The sequence below is a fragment of the Hetaerina americana genome, unplaced genomic scaffold (genome assembly GCF_022747635.1).
Source record: "Hetaerina americana unplaced genomic scaffold, ioHetAmer1.1.p SCAF_1, whole genome shotgun sequence".
NCBI classification, from domain to species: domain Eukaryota; kingdom Metazoa; phylum Arthropoda; class Insecta; order Odonata; family Calopterygidae; genus Hetaerina; species Hetaerina americana.
In genome coordinates this window covers 39524928-39549321 of record NW_027286069.1, presented here as the reverse complement: position 1 = coordinate 39549321, position 24394 = coordinate 39524928, and the positions used below count along the sequence as shown (strand labels likewise).

The window sequence follows — 24394 nt, the reverse complement described above, 5'->3', positions numbered from 1 at the left end:
GCAGAAAGGTGGAAAAAATAAACCAGTAGGAGTCATCTATAAAAAAAAGGTGCAAATTTCATAAGGAGAATGAAAAAGTGGAGGAAGAACGCAAGTTAAGGATGGACGAAAGAGGAGATAAAAAGGATATCGGGAAATATGATCGTGAGAGATCGCTAAGTCAGAGGATTTTACGAGCTTGCGTACGGTTTTGGGCAAGCAACCGTATCGCCATTTATGTACTTATGCAATTCCCAAGAAAATTGAACGTACTAAAAAGGAAATATAATTGATGGTTGTTATAATCCATATCAGTTACCCTCTTTGATTTAAAATTAATATTTCATAACATAAATAGTTTTCTTTGCGTGAGGAATAATTGTGTGACCTGCTTATGCGAACATCGTAGACTATTATCCAGTAAAATTTTAACATTTTCTTATTAATTGAGACTTTAAGTTTAAGGAACACTGACAGATTCATATCTCAGGAGCAGGAATACCAGAGATCTACGAGAAAAAATCAACTTAAAATGAAAAGAAGAATTAAACCTTCAAGGTGGAAACGAAATACTACCATAATACAATATAAAAGGAAGTAAAACGATTTTTCAATATGAGGAATATATTAACATTTCATTAATCTTCTATGGAGGCAACATATATTTCAAGTACTTTCATCCTGAAACCTCCTGCGGATACAATACATGCATGTACCATAAGTAAGCTATGCACACGGATGAAACCCTCGAGACAAGTAAAGAGCGCCATTTTGATTGTTCTCAGTTAAACTTTCCCTTTCACACGGCACAAAAACCAGTTCCCTTCATTATTCCCAAACTGGTCACCTGCTACAGAGCAACTTTTGCTTATTTTTGCAATTAATGAAGCCATACGAAGAGTAGGTTAATTATTCGTACTGTATTTATACGGTAATATGGCCAAAAATTGCTATAACGAAATTCTTTGTTTACATTGGAGCTAGTTCGCCCACTCTGCTTGACCACGCGCTCCTAGCGTCGTTCCCGCTCCCTGTTTATTCTCACCACTTTCGGGGCCCTTCCGAGTCTTAAGAATTTTTTTCTTCCAGTGTCCTGTTTAATCTTGGAGTGTGCTCAGTCCTCAAACTCGATGAACGAACTTGGAATTCAAGTAGCAAAAATCTCATCTTCGACGCCACCTGCCCCCTCTAATACTCACTCTTGCCCACGTCCGTCGCAGGCGTAGTGGAGTTCAAAGGATCAAAAGACCCTCCGAGTCGAAGCATCCCTCCTGCAACCTTTTGACACGCTTCCCGCGAAGCATAACCAGAACGCGGAAGTTTAACCCTTCTCCTCGGCCCCTTATGCTCTTTCCCTGTGCCTCACACATCCTCTTTCTCTCTCTCTCTCTCGCCACCGGCTGCCCACTTGCGACGTGGCAAACGACCGCTTTGACATCACGCGTCGTGCTTCTCGGTAGTTAAAAATGAACGAATGTCCCACAGGCTGGATTAGTAAAAAAACTCGTGATTTCGCGCTCGTCCGAGGGCCAAGAGCCGCGTTTTCACCGAGTGCTCTCGGCTCTGTCGCAATACTGCTTCGTCAGCGAAATGGCTCCTCCCACTCCGTTTCGACACGACCTTCCCCTGGATCTCGAGAGATCGCAGGTCTTTCGTGAACTCCCTTTTCAGGTACTGCTCTCCATTCGCAAATTAACCAATTTCCACACCCCCGTTTTTACTGCATGGTTGGTGGCCGATGGAAAATTCTAGGAACAAACTGCGAGGTCTCAAATGCATTGACATGTATCGTTCGTAAAAGATCTTTGAGTTTGAGCAGTGATATATATTACCTTAGACCTAAAATGGGCATAATGAGTTGAACTGCATTAGTGAACGCAAAATACTAAAAGGAAATAAACTCCACTTTGAAACCATTACGTTTCACTAATTTTCCACGCCTAATGCAATTGTATATCTGCAATAAAAGAATTATTTATAATCTCAGGCCGGCTGTGTGATAGTATTACGGAAGTTAAAGAAAGGAGCGGGGCCTTGAGGGGTAAGCACCCTTTTATAGACAATGTCGACTTTGGCTAATAATTGTTCTAAAACTCGGAGTGAACTCACCGATGAACATACACGATAAAGCACCGTCGTACAGGTCAATCAATCCCTTATTGATAAAAGAAAACGGAAACATGAGCAGGAGTTTAGGATTAAAACATGATTAGACCTCGACAGCTGTATTTTGTTTTGCATGACGAAAAAGATATAATCAAAAGTATTAATTTTACATCAGGAAGAAACTATTTATTATCAATGTAACATATGTGACTTTGTCTCACTGAAGAGATAAGTTACGGACTTTGACTGGCAATACTTATCATTCACTGCCACTTGTTTTGGTTCACTGCCATTACTTGTGTGTATGCAAGTCATGAAATTGAGCATTTTACCCTCGGAAAAGATTTCAACCAGTTTAACTTCACGATGATGCGGTTTTAATCTGAAAGTCATTTCCTTCCTAATCATACACCTGATCTAATAATCATTCTTGGGAAACATTCCTTTCAGTGAGGTAAACAGGAACTCTCTTGGTTTAACATTGGAGTGGAAAGTGTTTGGTGGACAGAGTTTATAGGTCATTTCCATATCTCCAAAACCAAATATGATTTGAACTGTAAACCTCTCCTAGAATATTTTGTTAAAGATTGCAAAGGGTTTTTCCAACTAATAATCATGTCCTTTAATTAAAATTTCAAAAAAATCTCCATCGCTCAACTTTTTACACCGAACCACCGATAGACCTACCGTAAGATCAATTTAAAAAGGCTAAACTATGTAAGACCGTATTTTCGTGAAGATACTATGAAAATTTTACTTTTTACTTATCTTCAATTCAGGAGATTGCGGTTATGACGTTAGATCAATTACATGTATTTAAAACAGAATTTTGAAAATTTGTCCTCTGCAATTATTTCACATTATTTTTCAATTCGAATTTCAGCTCTCTAGTTGAAACTCAAAATATTTTCAAATAACATTTTCATTATTTCCTTCGAGCAACCTATCTTCCACTTCATTACAATTTTCCACTTTTAATTTCTGTCACAGGCCTCTTGTTCCCATTTTCATCCCCCTACACCTTCAACATCAGCATCGCCATTAATGCATTTTCAAGCGGTAACACCAGCCAATGGGCTAGTGGCCGAGAGCGGAGACTTGAGGCGGTTGGATCACGCGGACGAGAGTGAAACGGAAATCTTAGTATGGGGTGTTTGGAGGGAAGAGGGTTGGAATCGGCTGTGGTGGGAGACAGATCTGTTTCCGAAGTCCGAGAAGGAGATGGAGCAAGGGAATTCTACAAGAGAGATGGGGGGGCGGAGGCCTAGGCACGCATGGTCCTAAGCGACAGCGTCAGTCCTGGGGTAAGGCTGGGGTAGGTAGGGTTGTTGCAGCCAATGGCACTACACTGGTGGTAGTGGCCAGGCGAGTGGCGGACATGTTGATGCTGGGAGTGGATGCAGGGGGTGGTTAATAGGTCGACGGATTGGATAAGTGCGGCGGCGGCAGCGTGAGGGATAATGGGCTTGGGACGGAAAACACGCCGAATAGAATCCAAAATGGAATTAAATGGGAGAGAAGGGCTGGTTCGACGATTACAGAGCGAGCTAAATGCAAAAGAATTCCGGAGGATTGTCAACCATTTTCAGCATGTGCTCTGAAATAATAAAAATCGTCGAAACATCAATAAGTATTTTTTCACCTAATTCAGTGAATTCATAATTTAACCCAGTTGAAGATTTCAAATCGAAGGATATGTTGATTATGAACCCAGGTTACTCTCATTTAACACATTGGGGAGCTAAAATTATCCCGTTGATACTTGTCTAAATGATCATAATTCCCTTATATTTAATCAAAGATCTGTAACATAAATATACCATCTATTGATTTGTTCATAATTTTCAGGTAGATAGAATAAAATACCACCGCTAATTTCCAGTCGCATAGATAAACATAACACTTACCTTGGTTTCATATTAGTTGACGGTAAATGTGTTAACTTGAAAGTTACAAGAAAGGATATCAAATAAATGAGTTTCCCTCGAAACAAAATCCAGCTAACGATAAATAAAGATCAAAATTGATAAATCTTAGTGTAAAAAATTCAAAACTTTTCAGTACAATATCAAACGTTATCCTCTGCATAACAGCACTTTCAATCCAATATCAGGAACTCAAAAAGTGTCAATTTTCTTACATAAAAGTGAATATTCAAATTATTATCATTGGTATTCTATCCCTTAAGATTTTGAATGGACACGTGCTACAAAAACGCACAACAAGACAATTCTTTCCCTCTCCTAGGAAAACACAACCTGACATTCGGCACTACAATAGACCTTTCTGAAGAAGGAAAGGAACAATATATTGCAGTCTCATGATGGATGTCAATATTTTCAAGCAAATAAACTTATCATAACAATCGATCAATCGAGATAAATAAATTAAACCACTATGTAGCAGCTGTAAATTTCACGCATTAAATAACGACAGGAATATTTATTTTCCAAAAATGAATTTCGAAATACGAATTTTCTAAATGTAGCTAACTACTTGAATTTATACATTCAGAATTCTTAAACCTTTAAAGGTGCAATAGTGTAACATTAAGAATGATAAATAACGCAGTGATTGTAAAGAAAATATTAGGAAATTCCCAAGCACACTTGGGAGAGATTTTCTCTTGATTCTGATTTAATAATGAGTTCATATCATTTTCCGAATTTGAAACCGAGACTATATAAGGTGTGAATCAATGTTATATTGGCACTTTATACCAATAGAATTCGCAAGGGAAAGTTTTTTACAAGCCCCTTCTATCCGATCATTGAATTCCCTGAAGCCTCTACCCCATCAAAGCGAATAGCGAGAACACGAAGACGCGGGCACAGACGGAAAACCCCTTCCTCGTTTACGAAGCGAGAGAACGCCGGGCCAAACTGCTCGCTGTATTGCGAACGCCCAGCGGAAAATGATCGACCGGCATGCAATGTGAATGGAAGGATAGCACCGCTCCTGAGAGCGATATAGGGTGCGTGCAAAAGGATAGAGGCAGAGGGAAGTTTTTATTAAAAGGATTTCGTTAGCTGCGAATTGAGTTTGGCCGCAACAAAGGGGGAGAAAGAAGGATATGGGAAGGAGTGAGGGGCGGGGGTTTTCGGAGTGGAAGCGAGTAGGGGGTAGGAGGATATATATTTGTGCGGGCATGCATCGGCGAAAAGAGGTGGTATTGGTGCAGGAACGCGGGATGAAAGAGACGGTTTGCCCTTTGAGTGGCGGCGGAGGGAGCGAGGGGATAAGGGGAGTGAGACCCTGCCTGGGGTGTGCATGGAACGTGGGAAGGGTGGTGAAGGGAGGATGGGAAAGAGATTGTTTTTTCGGCGGTTTAAGGGGTAGCCCCTCTTGGGATGGGAGTACTGGGGTGGCTCTAGTGAAGGGGTACACAGAGGATGGGGGCTGGGAGGCTGCCTAGGCAGCCAAGAAGGAGAAGGCATCGCTTGGACGGGGGGGTGGTTCTCGGGAGAGATGGGGTTGAGGGCGGAGGGGTGTGGAAAGGAATGGGGAGCTGGTTCGGCAGAGGTGGGGTCTTTGGGGACGAAGGTGGGGTAGGTGAAGTCTTGGTGGCGGGAGACAGTCGGGTTGACGGTGAAGGAGGGGCGACGGGGTATGTGGGCCGAGCCGAAGAAAGGGTGAGCGAGAAGGAAGGGATGAAAAGGGTGGGTCGGGATAAAGCGGTTGGGGAGAGGGGAATATGTGGGTCCCGAAGAATATCCGAATGGTGGGGGAGCGGGTGAGAGTAGGTACGGGAGGAGGTTGGGTGGATTAAGGGGTTGAGGGGGAGGCAGGGTCGTATGCGGTGGGCTGATGATGGAAGTGGGCGGGAGATTTCGGAGGGGGGACGCGAAAGAGAGAAGGCTGGGTGGGCGAGAGGGGTGGTAAAAGTTGTTGAGTAAAAGGAAAGCGGACGGGTGTGCCGGGAGATTGGGCCGTGGGATGGGGATTTGGAGGACGGAGGGGAAGTAGATGGCGGGAAAAGGGTGAGCCTTGGATTTCAAGAGTGAAGAGTAAAGAGCGAATCCAAGAGATGGGTTTTGGGAGGAGAGACAGAGAGAGAATGCGGGGCGGGAGAGGCAGCAAAAGGGAAGAGAGGAGTGAAAAGGAAAAGAGATATGCTGGGAATGCAGGGAGTGGGAGGGAAGCGAAGGAATTTGGAGGACGGGGTGTGCAGGAGTAAGAAGTGGGTGGCGGGTGTAGGGGAGGAGGACGTGTGGAGGAAGGGCGGAAAGGGTGAGGAGGGCTGGTAGATAGTAAACGAGGGGAGTGAGGAGTAGAGGAGATGGCAGCGAGGAGGAGGAAGGACGCAGAGGGAATAGACGGGAAGGGTAGCAGAGTGGTCTACTCAGGATAAGGGTGGGAAGGTAGACGAAGGTTTCATAAAAGGGAGAAAAAGGGGTTTGGCGGGAAGATTCGAGGAAACGGGGGAAATGGGATGGGGTGATGCGAAGGGGCAGGGGGGTGTGGGTGGGAGAGCGGAGGAGACGAGGGACCCATTTCGTCGGATTGTCGGAGTGAAGGGGGTTGACAGTTAAAAGGCATTGGAAATAAAAAAAGGTGAATCCCAAGGAATCAAAATGAGAAACTACGGAATTCGAATTTCTGGAGAAAAAGAAGTCTTGTGGGTAAAATGAGCCTGCGAAAAATTAAGCTCACATATCACAATTCATGACACAATATGCAAACTATTTTACTCCACCATTTTTTTTATAAGTTGCAGTAATGATATATAGCCAATATTTGGCATCACCAACTATTAACCTTATTTTTAAAAAGTGGACGAGATTAAAGGAAAGAAATCACGCGAAATGAAATTTATTGCAAAAGAGCTGAAAATTCAATATTAGCATGACTGCTATTTGAAGTACTTTATTTTTTGAAATCAAAGAATTATCTTAACAGAGAAATATGAGGATAAATAAAAATATAATAATTTAAACGATAAAAAACGGTTTTTATGCCACAAACTCGGATTTAATAGAGACCGGATCGGATTTAAAATTTAATATTACGTGTTCGATAATCCCATGCTGCCACAGACACATAAACATAATATGCAAGCATTTTTACATAATGCATTAAAATTTTATAAGAGTACAATATAAAAATTCATACGCTAATAACACCAAGGGATAGGGATATTGAAACGCCAATGATACGATTGGATGCACAAAGCACAAATTTCACCAACTTCAATAAGAGAGCGAGATTTTTACAGTTGACATAATATCAATATCAGCTGCGTAATGAAGTAATTGGTATGATAAGAAATGATTATTCTTTAAGCAACTGGTGGGATAATGTTTCTCTTCTTTGAAATAATAGGCCTATATTTTGGAACACAATTAAAAATATTAATTTTGATATTCACTACAGAATAAAATGCAAAAATTTATATATATATAATTCATCCCCTACTTGAGTTGCATAGATATTGTGACTTGGACATACTGTTTACCATATATTTTCCCTTATTCTCCAAACATCTGCAAGTACGATTTATGTCTGTCTCTATGATGCCCAACAGCTGGTATTTGTTTTCATTGTAAACTTTTCACGACTTTCTTACCATTTTCAAATTAGGTAACAATATTTCTCCGCATATCAAATACCCCTATTTATTCCAACCCCTATTTATCCTTCAACATATTAACTTCAAATAGTCATTTTGTTTCTTTCATTGGTTAAATACTTAAATATCTAAGAATCCTTAAGCATCCTCGCCTTCTCTCTTCCATTTCTTAACTTCTTTAAAACGTTGATTTGTTATCTATGAAAAGGTGCCATCCACTCGCTTGATTGAATTCATACCTCTATATCTATTTCCGCATATTCGTATGACTCAGTTTCTTCATTTCATTCACTAAATCACGCTTTCCCCATTTCAGCTTTCTCTTCGATTCCATCCACCTGTACCTTTCACTCGAACTTGAACCTTCACCAATGATAGAGATCAAATGCCTTAAAAGTGTAAAGAGCCTATCTCCGAGGTCACTGCTTTTTAAGATATATATTTTTACATCCACTGCTTACCTCGAAGTGTACTCATCCGTGTCGTCCACCATTGTATTAACCAACTTTAGTTTTCAGGGTCTGAAAACATGGGTAGGCATAAAATGTATTTAACGCTAGACATGAAATACTTCACATATAAAAAAAACCAGTTATAACTAAATTCATTCAAATTTTAAAGCCCAACTCAAGGTTTACTAATGAAAGGGGACAGAGAGACAAAAATTTACAGAGCAGAATTAATATTTTTAAATATTTATTCTGAAATGATGAAATTGCGATCAGGAATTTAAATATATATATATATATATATATATATATATATATATATATATATATATATATATATATATATATATATATATATAACCATAAACACAGTAATCAACCCAAAGGTCGGTTTGGTAGGTGAGGTGATGGCAGAGTTCAGAATTCACACATCAGGGTAGTGGGGCCAGTTCCTTTCCCTGTGCTGGTAATGGTTTCCCAGGACGACCTGCTGGTACCCGAAAAATCACATAGCTTGGGTGGAGCTGCAGGTGCCCAGAGTATTTATATATGTATATATATGTATATATGCATATATATATGTGTATATATATATATATATATATATATATATATATATATATATATATATATATATATATATATATATATATATATATTATGTAGAGAATGAATCAATTGATAAATTAATTTTGAACACTAAACTTCCAACTCATCTGATTCCATGACCCTATTACAACAAATATAAGACATTGAAAAAATATTCTGTATGCATAGATATAAACATAAAAATTAATTCACGCTTAATTATAAGCGATCATCATTAGTTATTTATTTTTTCTAATCACCCAGGGGATGTATTTTCCCTTTTAACAAAAACCTAGCAATAAATCATAAGAGCCGGTGGCGTCGTCTCGCAATCTCCTACATTGTCAATTGTGATAGAAAATTGTCAATTATGATTGCTATAGAAAAATCCTCCATACATTACTAGTGATATATTATTATCCACCGAAACGTCTTCGCGTTTTATTTTTACTAGGAATTGCCACGGCGCCGGCGCTCACGCATTTCACTTAGAATTAACAATTCAATTCCAGTAACTATTTTATTAAAAAATATCACTTCAGCCAGCAAGAAAATTATAAGAACATTCGAAAATGAAAAATTTTCAAGATTGACACGTGCAAAAAGTAGCTCTCCTGAGCGATAAACATGCCCCAGAATCTATCATTTTGTCACTCTCAGGTGCTCTAATTCCCTCCTATATTGCCGTCTACATATTCCCGTGCTCCATAAACTTTGAGTACGCTTTTAGGGACCGTTATACAGATCATATGCGTCTGAAATTGAGAGGAATTACATCGAGGTGAGCAATTTATCCACTGCCTTAACGCCTATCCACCATCTTCCTACCTTTCCCCGAATTACATGGGTTCTCCTCAAGGATCGTCTGGGATTCACCCGGGAAAGGGTAAATTGAGCAGAGTAGACTGAACCTTTAAGCTTCTAAAGCCACAAACTCTTACTTATCCAACTTATTCACCCGACCACTTACTGTGCACTTGGTAATGGACTATATAATACCAGTGAATGAAGTTGGATTAAATTTGCTGCGCTCGACAAATAATTCGTACAGAAACTTCATTTGGAGGCTAGTCTTATGCCTATTACCTGATGATTAGTTTATACGGATGACAGAAGACGTGGTGATAGTAAATTTAAAAAAACCCCAAACCAAGCCAAATATGAGCCTAAGATTTTTGCAAAGGATTTGTTGTATTGGCTCTTTCTACTGATGGAAGTAGATGCACACAAAAATAAAGCTTGAAGACCGATTTAACATAAAAAACGTTTTGTGGAATTAATGTAGATAAAATGAAGGTCTTTCAGTTAAATTATCATATAACTTAGATTAAAAATCCCATGCCGAAAAATACTACCAAAGTTTTATAAGAACAAGAATACAAGAATAATTTGTAATATATGTATCTATAATTATCTGCCATAAAATTGCTCGCGATGGATAAATGGATTTTGATCTGGGCATCACGCAATCAAGGATATAGTGTTCTGATATGAGAAGAAGAGGTTGCAACACAAGCAGCCGCAAGTATAGTACGCAGCTCGAACAACATACATGCGATAACGAAGGAAAGTAGGGAGCTGTCATTTTATAGTTCATATAAGTATCACTAGCTTCACCTCGAGTCAAACAGGAGAGAGGAGATAAAATATAACTTGGTTTTTTAATGATTTACATTAAAAGTAAAAGCCATATATTTACAATTGAAAGTAATCAAGGCTCGATTAATGTCAAACTGTACATAGTACAGCATGGTATTGACGAAAATTAAACCCAAATGGCTGCGACATGACGGCGTTGAAATGCATAATATTAAGTCAGAATTCAAGGGTTTGAAAGATAATGTGTCACTGAGTGAATTATCAATAAAAAATACTGGTCAATTGAACAATTGATCAAACCAGGGCAAGATGAAAGAGAGGTTTTCCCAGAAAGAAATTGAAAAACATGAATACTGAGAACATAGTTTTTATATCCATTAAATAAATACCAAAAAACTCTAATTCTGTTATCGACCTTATCTGATCACAAACTGCTCGACTTCCATAGATAGGATATTTGATGTCTTTTCACATGTTCGTCGGCGCAACATGCGTCACTATGAAATTGTCCTCATATATGCGATGTCACAGATTTTCGGACGCCTGGGACCGTAATGCTAAGGAAATTGATTCACACAACCTACGTAGGTAGGTTAGTAAATGCCAGCTCAAAATGCGATTCACGTCTTTGTAGAACGTCTTTGGATGTGCCTCCGACTTCTGATTTGAAGACCTACCATTTTCTCTTAGACGACCATTCACTTCTTTATGGAGTCATCTATGGCATCCGAATGTACTTATATCAAACCTGTCCTACGATGAACGAGAATGTATTTTTATTCAACATGTCACAAAACGGCATCTTTTTGGCACCAAATCGTCACCTCAAGAGGAAATTGGATTATCAATGCGTGCTGCTACACATAGTGAAGTTACATGTAGTTAAGAGGCGTATTCACAGTACGGGAGAGACAACCCACCACGCTGCAAGTGCGATAAAACCAAAGGAATGATTCACGAAGTATCTATTTCAGACAGAATACTTCGTACTCGATGTGACTATACTTTTACTGTCATTTAAATACAACATTAGTAAAGTAAAAGTAATATCACGCACACTTAATCATTCCCATTCTGAGTTGCAATAATAAAAGCTACCACCAGAAAAACTGGTTTAACTTTACTATATTAATCATATGCTATAAAATAAAATTCAGTTCGAATTTTATAGAGATATATTCACACGGTCGTGAAAACCAGAGGCACATATTATAATAGGCCGTTCTATTGTTTCAGGCTCCACTTCGTGGAAGTATTTAATATCCATACTAAAAGGAAAGGCTTGTACTTTTCCAGAGATTTTATTATACGGTACAACGCGTTTCACCGACTTGCGGCACCATATAGTACCTGATGATGCCGCAAGTCGGTGAAACGCGTTGTACCGTATTATAAAATCTGTGGAAAAGTACAAGTCTTTCCTTTTAGTATGGATATAATTGGTTGTATTAATATTATGACCATTAGATCAGAAAAAAAGGCTAACAAATGAATATCGAAAGGTACTCATCTATGATGTGATATTAAGGCAGATAACGGCAGATGCTGGCGAGTGTTAAGTTAGTAAGGGTAGGGTAAAAGGTCGCGATGATGGTAGGAGAGGGAAAAGATTGGGAAGACGCGGGCGAAGAAGGAAGTGTATCGGAGTGGTAGGGAAGTGCGTGCGGTGTAACGAGCGAAGTATTGAATGTTGCGGCAGATGAGGCTGAGAAGGAGGGAGGGGGCCATAAAGAGAGCTTTGCAGAAGAGAAGGATGATGGGGGCCGCACGAGTGTTGGGAAGGAATAGGAATGCCCAGTGAGAGGGGCGGGATGGGGATAATTGCGGGAGACCACCGTCTCCTTTCGCTTGGCGGCAGAAAAATTCCCACTCGTTTTGTTAGGTCCCCAACGGTGCGCCAAACATTTCATTTCAAGAGTTCATTAGCCATTAAAATTAGCTCACTATTCATTGCTAAAAATGCGCACCGAGACGAACGGATGAGAGGAGAGGACGAGGGGGCTCGAAATTCACCACGGCTATCGCCAACGGTGATTAGCTTCAGAGTGGGCGGGGGGGATTGGAAAGGGAGAGATTGCACGCTAAGGCCCCCCATTGTTTGCTGGCTTCGTGAATGGAGGAACTTTAGGTGACAAGGGTAGAAGGAGACGGGAAAGATTCGGTGGGCAGACGGACATACCAAAACCAAAGGAGGGAAGGATAATGAGAGAGACGCGGGATAGGCAGAAGAGATGCGACAGGGAGGAAAAGGGTGAAGGTGATGCAAACCTGAAGCGTTTCTAACGGGGAGTTCGAGTGGGGTTGATGAAGAAGTGGAGTTTGAAGGAGCGAAGACTTAGAGAATTTTGCATGATAGGGACGGATACAATGAAAGAGGTAGCGCGGCATTAAGGCCCGGAGAAATTCAGGCGTAAGCATTTAGAAGAGTCACGACTCCATCGTCCTTGCCAACTCTAAAGTAATGCCACAGTCATACAAGCAGTCAGCAGTGAGATTTCATAAACTTTGACTGGTATAGGGCCAACATTACGACGCTAATTGCAGAATAATAAGTAATGTTTGCTTATTTTAGCGCATAACTTCCCCATGGTGATGAATTCGTGCTTCCTAGGAAATAATTTACAAATAATTAAGAAATAATTATTACTATGCAGGGAAAAAATTGAGAAAAACCGACAATATTTCTGATTTAAAGATAACACGGAAGGAAAATAAACATATATAAGAAAATGCAATGACTTGAATTAGAAAATAAAGCTTTGAACTAAATGGTGGATATGAATGACCACAATAATAAGATTATATCATAGAAAAAGATAAACAATGACTTTCATATAAAGAGGTTTGATAAAACAAGACATGGTGCCAAATCTCTGCTACATGTTTAATTACTTTTAATGGACAAAATATCTGGCAGTCAATAATTAATGCCGTCACGTAGCTTGCTAAAATAAGAACCCATAAACTTCATTCAAGTGTTTTAAATGATATTTACAAAATGAAAATAAGACCTCAGAGTTTCCACATGTAAGGATGCAAACAGTCTTCTCTAATTTGCTTTAATTTGTCGATACCAAAGTGACCGCTTTCGAGGGGAACTGAGAGGTCAGACAAAGAGAGAGACCGAAATAGGGGACATTTCAGTGGGACATGAGGCAGTCCTGCACTGCGCGTGTGCAGTTTTTGAGAAAAAATAAAGAAAGGCAAGGGGAAGGACGTTCGCAAATGCATTGTCCCAACCAACTCACAACGGACTTGTCTGAAAAGAGAGATTTCGGAGGCCATAACCCCTTCTAAAGAGCCCGAGGCTCATACGCCCTATGCAAGCCTACGTAACCAAATTCCGTATGCATTTGCACACCGTCTGCCGATTTCAATCATCGCTGTGTAAAGCAAGTGAGACATTCTTCCCTTTATGCTCTCGAGAGTCCATTTTGGAGGTTTATCATTATTCAAGAGCATTTTGTGAGTGGAACAGTAATAATGAGTGGCATTATTCTCTCGTCACACCATGCTTAGGCCGCCACGCGCAACGCAAATCGTTAAATTACTTTGCTTTAAAGCCGACGATACATCCGTTTTGCCATGATAGCACAGTGAAGTGCTACAGACAAGATATTAAGTAGAAAAGATAAAAGAGGCCTTATTTACTACGTTAACCACGATACGACACAGAAAATTGACAACTTCTAAATTCATATATCTATTAAAGAATTTTCTTCGCCATCAAAATACCGAAATCTCAAACTTTCGGCTCTTGGTTCGGTACTGGATGATTTCGTAAAAAATAATAATGCACTCTTTTTATTTCACCCGCAATCCCAGCTTTTATACGGGATAAGCTGCGAATAGGCTACCTAGAATCAAGAGAGAAAGTTGGATGAAACTGAGTAAACTTGGACCAACTCGTTTAACATTTTTTCTCGAAAGAGCTCGTTATTTAGAACTCAATGTCGGAATTAGCGATATGGCCGCCAAAAACAACAAAATGACATGGCCACAAGCGAGACGGAAGAACGCGAGCGGGGAGGATGTTGGCCAATTCGACTTAGAAACGGAGATAGTGAGTGAAGAGGTAGATGGAAAATGGCAGATAGTGGTTTCGCGAAAGCGAGTGCGAGAAGTGGTGGGGAGGAAGGAGGAATTGATGCCGAGGGAGGAAGGGCAAGGACAAAAGACGAAGACGGAAAACAATGAAACCAGAGGGGAGGGAAAATTGGGATGGATTCGGAGTGCGGGAGGTGGAGAAGTGGAAGAATCGCCGCTGGAGTTGAAGGGAGAACGAAAAAGCTGGAGAGAGTCGTGAGAATGGAAGGAGTGAAGGGAGAACGGAGACGTAGATTGAGAGGGGATACAAGGGGGAGGATGCCAGGCGATGGATGCATGTGAAGCAAAGAACGAAACCGTTCTCTGAGACAATGGATGGGGGAGGTGGCGTACCGAGAGAGAGAGAGAGAGAGAGTCGAGTGGCTTCGCATTTGACGGAGGGACAGTGGTGACGTGGAGAAAATGCGGAGCAAAGGAGAATTACGGTGTGGGGTGGTTGATGTATGGCCCAGCGACGCAAGAATTAGCATAAAAAAGGAAAATGGCACGTGAAAAATGGTAAGGTAATAAAGAATAAGGGGAGTAGTGGGCAAAGCGGGGGGTTAGTTCTTTAGAGCAATGAGGGAAAATTCGAGCCGTGAATTATCACTCTTCAAATTTGCAATGAGGAAATGATCTTTCTTACCCATCGGCAATCCTTATTCCTGGAAGAGCTTCAACGCCCATAGACATATTTTCTTACGTTTGTAATTCGAGAAAATAATATGACATATAATTTTTAAATTTTCATCTCAAAAAAGTATTAGCCATAGGATAAATCTAATAGGAATAAAATTGAAAAGAATAAATCCTCGGCCAAGAATGATAGAAATGCAGATATTGAAAAAGGATTAACTAATATTTATACCAGTTCGTGGTACTGAAATTAAGACTGCATTTAGTGGAGTGAGCAAATTCAGACTTACGGAAAGGATTATAGGGATACCTAAATATAACTAAACTGAAATAACCAGTTACAAAGTTAGAGGTATGAAAATAGAGTATGACTTATTTTATTTCAAACTAAATACTGATGTAGGCTCCGCAGATAATTATGTGCGTTGAATCACGTTTAATATATAATGCTTGCGGCAACAAACAATCATTAGAATGAAAGATATATTTCTTTTCAAAATACCACTGAACCGTTGATAAGAATGAAAACAGATACGAAAAATCTATGGAGTACCGTTGACAAATATCTGGGAGAACCGAAATAAAGAATATAAGAACAGTTAGGAGTTGACACAGATACTTTCAACTGAGTATAGGAAAACATTAATTTTTACAGTGTTATTTGAATATTATAGTTGAACTGACGGAAACGTAAATTTCGTCGGGTAATAAATGGGAATATTTTAACATATTCAACATAGGAAATTACTGTTGATAATTTTGTTGAGGGGAAAAGTTTTACCTGTTGGCGGACACCCATATAAAGAACATACAAATGAGCTTTTTCAAAATTCGACTCTCTTTAACTGAGCGTATACCTGTACATTAGCATAATTCATTTAGCGACAACTATGAACACGATCACTTTGTTTTAATTCATCTAAATTAGTGAAGCGTCCACATAGGGATAAATATTCCATGAAGCTTGAAATAAGTCGGGTTGAGGTTTGCTTTCCGTTTCTCATTTCCTTACTCTTGGATCATAAAAAATCGTAGACGCTCTATGGAAATAATATATATAACACTAAATAGCTTAATAGCTTTTCACTAAGTTAATACAATAAAAAGAGATATACCATATTAGATGCTGAACTTAGTGAATCTTGATAAATCATATTATAGTATAAAATAGTTGCAGCTAGAAATATCTCTCCCGATACCATTCATATATATTATTCTGCTCATTTACTAGGCACAAGAAATAATAATTACGAAATCGCTATGGAAAATACGTTTATCAAAATCGTTTCAAAGGTGAAACGCTTAAACTTAACTTAGTAATAAACCTTAGCTATGGTTATTTTTTTAAAGGATTCTTAAGATTAAAAATAATTTTCTGGTATATTTACACTTGAATTTGAATAAACAGAATAGGCCAACTAAAAAAGTTTCTATAATGTCATTTTTTTCAAGTTACTCAAATAAAAAATACATTTTAACGTGATATATTTATTTGTTGCCTATTTAAGTTAATTTTAGGGAGTACAATAGTAAAAATTGACATTTTTTCGTATATAACACCTAGTGACACCATCAAAGGATGACTTTTGACTTCTCAGAAAAATTCACGTTTTTTAATGGGATGTAAGCTACGTAACGTAAGTATATTTCCTGTGAACTATTTTGAGGGAAACAATTCGGCTTTTTATATTTAATTCCGCTTTATTAAAAAATTTCTGACCGAAAAAATGCTGATTCCTGTAATCGATCGGTTGACCCTTTTTCTAACAGAAAATATGAATCAAATATTAGTCCAAAAAGCACAATATATAAACAAAAGGTTTTAAGAATTAAGTTGTAATATAATATATAATAAATTTATTGGTAAAAATGTGAAAAAATTGTAAAAATAGCAATTATGTCTGATAAATTCGGGGAGCTGTCATGTGCTGAAATATCTTTCATGAAAATTCTATTTCATGTATTTAAAACCGGAAAAATTTAGAAGCTTTTCAAATACACAATAACTACATTTGCTGTCCTATCCGACCGTATCATGCTGTAAGATTCATAAACCACTGAAAACGCTGAATTTAGAGTGATGGTGCTAAAACAAAATGCTGAGACCATGTTCACGGTGGAGGGAAAAAATTAAATCACCTTTACGTTACTTTTATGATGAATTCCAGGAAGTTCTATAAAAGGTATTTCAAAATTTATCGTTATAAATATCACCTATCTTGAAATATAATTTTCATCCATAGCCATTCAAAGGAAATAAAGCGTATTTTTCTTATTTATCCAATAAGTCAGATTTCATGAAACGCTATGACATTACGGATAATTGCCTGAGAGTCACAAAACTACACGTGGATAGCTGGATCGATATTCTTACATTACTTTACTATATTTCATGTAAATTAATCAGAATATATTCGAAAGAATTTCCCTCTTCAAGCACAAGCTGAAGAGCAAAAGACGACTAAGCTATAATGCAAAACATGATGGCTTCTACTAGTGTGCCCCCTCCACTCCCGCAACATAAATACACGATTCTAAGGAGCCCTTTGTAGGCTGAAGGATTCGCCGCGGGAGCGTACGTCACCCAGTCCATGAATCGACTAGACGAACACTGCTCGAGAGACCCGTCAATGCAATTTCCCATCGTCGAAAACTGCTAATATTAACGCAGTGCGTCCTCTCATTGGCGTTCGCTCGTAGTGACAAGTTCGAAAGTGCTCGCCTTGAGGAGAGCTTGAGGTTTCCGAACCCGAAACGGGAACTGCAATAAAGAACGTCGTGGCGTGAGGAGGGGGGGGGGTGAGGAGGATAAGAATTACATCGGAGGTGGAGAGAGGGATGGGACGGGGAGAGGCAGTAGCGACGGCGGGAAGCACCCAGGGGGAACGACGGACGGACACGTGAGGGGGGAGCAACACTGGTGCTCGAAGGTTGGAGATTAAAAGGAGCAGCCCCGGAGTCGGTGGAGAGGGTTTGGGGAGGGGTGAGGCGTGGATGGATGTCGTGGAAGGGCATGAGAGGGAGACACCGCAGGGTTGGAGAGGGAGATGCGAGGGAGGAGTTGGACAAACGTCCTTCCACACCTCTTCCTTTCGGATTAGGAGTGAATTCAAAGGGCGTGTCTGGGGTTTTGAGGTGAGGTGGGGATGAGGGCAACAAGGGATAAGAGGGCGGAGCAATAGGAGGGAGGGGAAAGAAGGGATTTCGAAGGGAGGGGGGAAAGAGAGGGAGGAGGAGGGTAGACGGATGAGCTGCTCATTATGAATTCCCGTAAAGCAATAATTAAATTCCATTCCTCGTACGTAACAGTGTTTAGCATACTCATCCCGGTCGAATGGTAAAATGGCAAGGAGGATAGGAAGATCGGAGGCATGGGGAGAGGAGGACAGAGAAGGATTGCTAGAGGAGGGCGGGGAGGGATTTCTGGGCGTGTAGATGTTGAGCAGAGGTTGAAAAGCGTGAGAGGGAGGGGTTGAGAGCATTTTTGGAGCGGAAAAACCAAATGCGGTTGTCAACAAGAGAAGCAGGGAGAGAGGGAACGGTAGGGATGGAAGTAGAGTCGGGAATGTTATGCAGAAACTCAAGTCCATTAAAAATGATTGTGTGCGCGAGTCGTACGAGAAATTCTGGACGCATAGCGTGAGGCAATTCCAACATATTATTCAGGAAGGGTTGCAAGGAAAAATATTATAAATTTAAACTTTTTTGAGGATTTATTTTTGGTCTGGTCTCTGAAAATAATGCCGGTCTGGGAGGATAATTTGGCCCGCAGATTTGCGTGCATCACTCATTCACTTAAACTATTATTCATTCATAACCTTACCGCTCTGCTCCATTTTAAGTGCTGGTCCACGGGGTTGAACTTCGTTATCTCCGCAGATTTGGCTTTCATTTTATTCATAAGAGAACGACCCATTTTACTACACCAAGACTCTCTCAATGTCTCTTGATCTGACCTATATCATTCGCACATCTTTATTCCTTGTGCACATTTTGCTATCAGAATTTCGGTCATATTTCCGAAAAGTTCATTTATTCATTAAGTACTTTTCTGAAAACAGCATATGTGGTCTTTTACATCGGATTTTTCAAACTTGAAAATGATAAAAAAGATAATTAAAAAAAGAACAAAGCTCTAGCGGGAAGGAAACTCACCTAGACTTGAATCTAACAAGCGAGGATATGAACTCGCCGCCAAAGAGGCCGGCAAAACTCTGTTTCATTTAGTGTAGTACTATTCAGTATTTTATATTTCGTCAGGCATTTTTAGCTGAAAAGATAGAAAAACTATAGGAAGCTTGCCTGATAATACAAATTAAATGTGAGTTAACTTCTCACAGCTACTTTACTACGGTATCTAAGGCCATATGCTAATTGCGTATTTTGGCTGCAGAGCTCCAACCTTTAAATTATTCTTGCGTAAAATTATAAAATTATTTCATCCGCCGGATTAATGATTCTTTCTGATACCAATATCGAAGTTATAGTCATCGAATAATTAGTATCGGTAAGCTACCCATAGCGCTAGTTTTTGGATGGACACGAGCTATCGAACTGTAAAGCAACAAATTCCTCACCTCTCATAAAAAATACTTGTCATATAGCAAGATTTGCATGAGAAAATATGGTCAAAGTGAATAAAAGCGTTTATTAAAAATTATATTTTATTTTTAAAAATTGTTAGGGGTAAAAATATGCGTAATAGCACAATAATAGAAAACATCTATTTTTTTAACCGTAGGGGTAAAACAAATCAAATAAAATATATATTCAATAATTTAGATGCACATAACACTTTCAGTACATAAATTTTGTACTTATTGGTAAATAAAAAAATTAATGCTTTCTTTCTTATTTTCTTTCTTTAAACACGGTCCAATAAAAAAATATATAACTGTTGAAAGGTTGTCTCGTCTACATGATACTTTATAAACAATCACGTACTTACAAGAAATATACAGGCTAATTCTTTAAAAATTCAAATCACCTCATAAATTAAGTCCAATTTAAATATTTCCATACTTGCTATGAGGAATTCCATTTCGTTTGTTGGACACTGATGAGCCAATTAAATGATTTGTTAGGCGTCGAGCACTTTTCATCTTCGTGAGTACATTGGGTAAAATAATATTTAATAAATCATTTCTCGTTTTGGATACATCCGCTTATGATTAAATATTGAATCTTACAGGCAAAGAGTGATATTAATTATGGATACTCTCTTTCCTATCACGTAAGATATTACGTAATCCACAAATGCGCACACGCACACATACACACATCCATATGTGTGTTTGTGTGGGTGTTTCATCAGTATGGGATTTCGATCTTTGAGTTGGATGCGTTTGTGTTGCATATATATATTTTCTGTGAAAAGTGCTTAATTCCCCCTATATATATATATATATATATATATATATATATATATATATATACATATATATATGCAAAATGAAATCCCCTATATGTATATATATATATATATATATATATATATATATATATATATATATATATATATATATATATATATTTAGGGAATTTCATTTTGGGAGAAAATTTAATTAGAGGTATTTTTATTCACCCATACAAATATTCTTAAAAGAAAATAATTCATTAATTAAAATAAAGTACTAAATATAATTAGTAATAATGACGTTTGCTTCCTAATCCAACCCTCGACACCCGTCTCTCAACTTGAGAATTGTTATGAAAACAAATAAGTCGTTCATCGGCTCATAGCACCGAAAGAGACAGGAAATATGATTCCCAAAAGTGGCAGTCATGAATGTTCCTATTTTCTTTCAAGGTAACATATCTCCAAACCCAAGAAAATAAAAAATAACGTAATTGAGAAAAGAATTAAGTTTAAAAGAGGCTTATTTTACGCTTTGAATGCTAAAAAGTCGTATATTAACAACGAGGTAGCATCATTGACTGGAATACCTAAAAGTTTGTCAATACTCGTATTGAGCAGTGGAAATGTGCGAAGTAGCAGTAAATGTGGCCATCACGATAAAGATTGAGACAAATTGAACTAATAATATCAAAATACGTGTGATACTCACCGACTAGTTTGATGCTAAGTATCGTGAAGACGTAGCTCCACACGGAAGAGGGCATGTTGAAGGCGGACGGCGGACGGTGCTCCACCCTCTTCTTGTCGCATGCGTCCACAGCGGGCGCACGTCGTCCACCGCCGCCCCCTCCACTTCCTTCTCTTCCTCCAACTCTCCCTTTGTCCACTGAAGCTTCTCTGATCACGGCTTCTGATGCTGAGGAGCACTGATGACCAATCAAGGCTCCTTATGACGCCACTGAAACGAAATTAGGAGATTGAAATAAGTTAAGGCCAACTTCGTTGGTTTGAATTTTTAAAATGAGCCCCATAATACAGTAGAAGATTAGAAATAGAGATAGCTTTTAGTTCAGTAGTTCATTCTTTGTTTCACTACACGAAATATGTAAAAAGTACGAAGTTAATAATAAGAATGTTGATCTCGGAGTTACGATGCAAAGACAAGTTTTCACATCCATGAACAGGTTTTTACATTTTCCTCGAAGGTCTGTCTATCCACTTACGCAGAATATTTAAGGAAGATCACCGAGAGCTAACGTTGTTTGCCCCATTATGGATGGGTGAGTAATTTGGAACTGGTTGGAATTCATGTGAATGGGAGAAAGTGAAAATAAACACCGTGTCGGCATTAGCCTAGGAAAGATTAACGAAAGGTACCAAGGGATCCACTGTTAAACGTCCAATGCGTAACGTACTGCACATGAAGTGCTATCCACATAATGCCCAAGGAGGGAGAAGGATACATGTAAAATATTCCCTCACCAACATTTATTCATAACCGAGGCCCGGGTAGACTCAACCACGAGCCCTGGAAAAGAAAGCCAGCCAACACTTAAGTCGCAGCACGAAAGTCCCTTTGCCTGATGATACCTAGTCATGTGCTTGGGATTTTGTGGGTATATTAACTCAAAAATTGTTTTAAGACAGTAAAAAGTTTAATGCTGCAATTTTTCTAGTGGCAGAAATGGTTTTAACTTGTTCCAAATGGACCAGGTGGGTTCATTCGATTTTATCAGCTAAAAGTTCGAAACTTGTGAAACCTTTAAATTAAATGGGGCACATAATTTTTTCTAACAATTTAGAAGGTAGCACACGTTTTCTCGAAAACTCATACGGTAGCCGTTTCAGATCATTAGTAGTTCTACACAATTTTACATCCAATTGAGCTATACATATTCCTTCGTAGGTATTACTTTGATGGAAAATTTGTTTTTTCCACTTATATTTAAAGTTAACTATTGCTGTCGAAATTTTAATAGATTGATTGATGGATTGCTGGCATTAAACTGTAAATTGATATGATCAATTTACTCACAACTTTTAAACTTTTCCGTATATTGATTGATTTAAATAGTTAAAAATAAAAACTAGAGATGCAAATGATCCAACTATTAAAGTATGATGCTCTGTAAACTTAATAAATTCGAGAGTACTGCAACAACAGATGACTGATACTCTCCGCACATGAATCAGGAAGTGATAAAATATATAAATAGCTGAGAATTTAAATCATGATTATGTAATCAAAATTGAACATTTACAGTGAACTATATCAAGGAAAAATAAAAGGCACCAAACGATTTCACGCAAAAAACAAGGGATTGGCGATTTCCGGACGACATTATAACGATAAATGTTCATGTAATGATGATGTCTCATCTTTCATAATGAGCTTAAAAAAAATTTGGCCTGCACAGCTTATGAGCAACTTTGTAAGATCTAGTAATCCCGAACAGGCAAAGTTTTTTTTTTGAGCTCTACGACATAAATCAACTTGCAGAAATTAAAGACGAACTGACAAGGACATAATAACAACGTACAGCGTAAAAATAAATAATAATAACACTAAGGGGATAGGCTTCAGATTAATAAGAAAATAACTCAGTGGAATAAAGGGAAGAATTTGTTATGTAGGCAATGATGCAGTAGCGAATGTATATTAAACAGAATAGGGATGACGAAGAAGGTATTCTGTCATAAATAATATTAAAAACTCTTAATAGAACTAACAAAAATTCAAGAAACAATTTATCAAAAAAATATAAATGAAGTTAACTTTTTTACGGCTATAATAAAATACGATAGGAGTAGCAGAGAGAAGATTGAATTTTACTGCGCTGAGTACACATACTCCGAGTGAGTGAAGAGAGAAACCTTACAAGGATACAGAGAAGAGGGGGAAATTTATCAGATACATTTTGAGGTTCGATAGTTTACCAAATTCCGTAGCTAAATGTAACAACGTGAGGAATCACAGAGATAGGTAAAGGATGAATTACTAGCCAAAGGTGATAGAAGATGTGAGCGTATGTAAGCATAAAATGATAGCGAGTGTATATGAATGTAAAAAAGTAGCGAATGTATAGCTAGGATAACTGTTGCAACCAACTTTTCAACTAAAAATACTTACTGATTATAATTAATGCAATGTTTTAATTAATGGATTCCGCATTTATGGAGATAAGCTGACCACAGTTGAGAACATATATTTATAAATTACGAATGGACATGTCGATTAAATTTAATCTTAGGATAGATTTTCCATTTTGTCGCCTAAAAGAATATTACTGATTCCTTGCCCTTTATACTAATTCCAGTTTCATACGTAATATTAAATAATGTTACCCACATTTTTATAAATGAATAGAAAATAATCAGTCAGATGCAATTTAACAGTATTTTCAAGTTAATTTTCAGTGTTATTTATTGGTCGAGAGAAATTGTACTTTTCTAAACTATTTGTGGCAATTAAATGACTAGATTCAAAATAGCTATTAAAAATCAATTACTCTATTTGAAGATGCTTTACTCCGGTTTCCACGCCTTAAAATTAAAAAGGGTAAAGCACTTCACGATTATATTTTTTTTTACATTCATTAATTCCTTAAATGTATGCAAAGATTCTTATGCAAACTTTCTTATAAAAATAATAAATCATATTGAAAAATTGCCTCCACGCTAATTTGACAAGTTTTCGGAGGGTAAACCAGGAGAATATGCTTATTATGTTGTCAAATCGATAATCTCAAATAGAATATATGAAATTGTAAACTGACACATACCTGTTTACCGATTATTTGAATAAAATAAGCAAAAATTGTACTTTTTTGTACAAAAAAGTTGGGCAGATATATTTAAAAAATAAATGAAACAGTTTTGGCTTAATAGCTCATTTAAAGGTGCAAGTTCTTCATCTCTCGCTTACCCTTGCTTCTCCGTTTCTTAAATCGCAGGTTCCTTTTCTAGAGGTTTTACTCTCCATGACCCCTCCCTCCAACCTTCTCGTTACTCTGCATCCAACCT

At 38.2% G+C, this 24394-nt stretch overlaps 1 protein-coding gene across 1 annotated transcript in view; it reads right to left on the bottom strand.

The window, feature by feature from the left end:
- Positions 1 to 21314, bottom strand: part of LOC139697436 (lachesin-like) — a 319784-nt gene extending 298470 nt beyond the window's left edge. The window contains exon 1 of the mRNA XM_071596149.1: positions 21081 to 21314. Coding sequence (XP_071452250.1) covers positions 21081 to 21135 — 55 coding nt within the window. The 5' untranslated portion in view covers positions 21136 to 21314. The remainder of the gene's footprint in view (positions 1 to 21080) is intronic.
- Positions 21315 to 24394: the final 3080 nt, after the last annotated feature.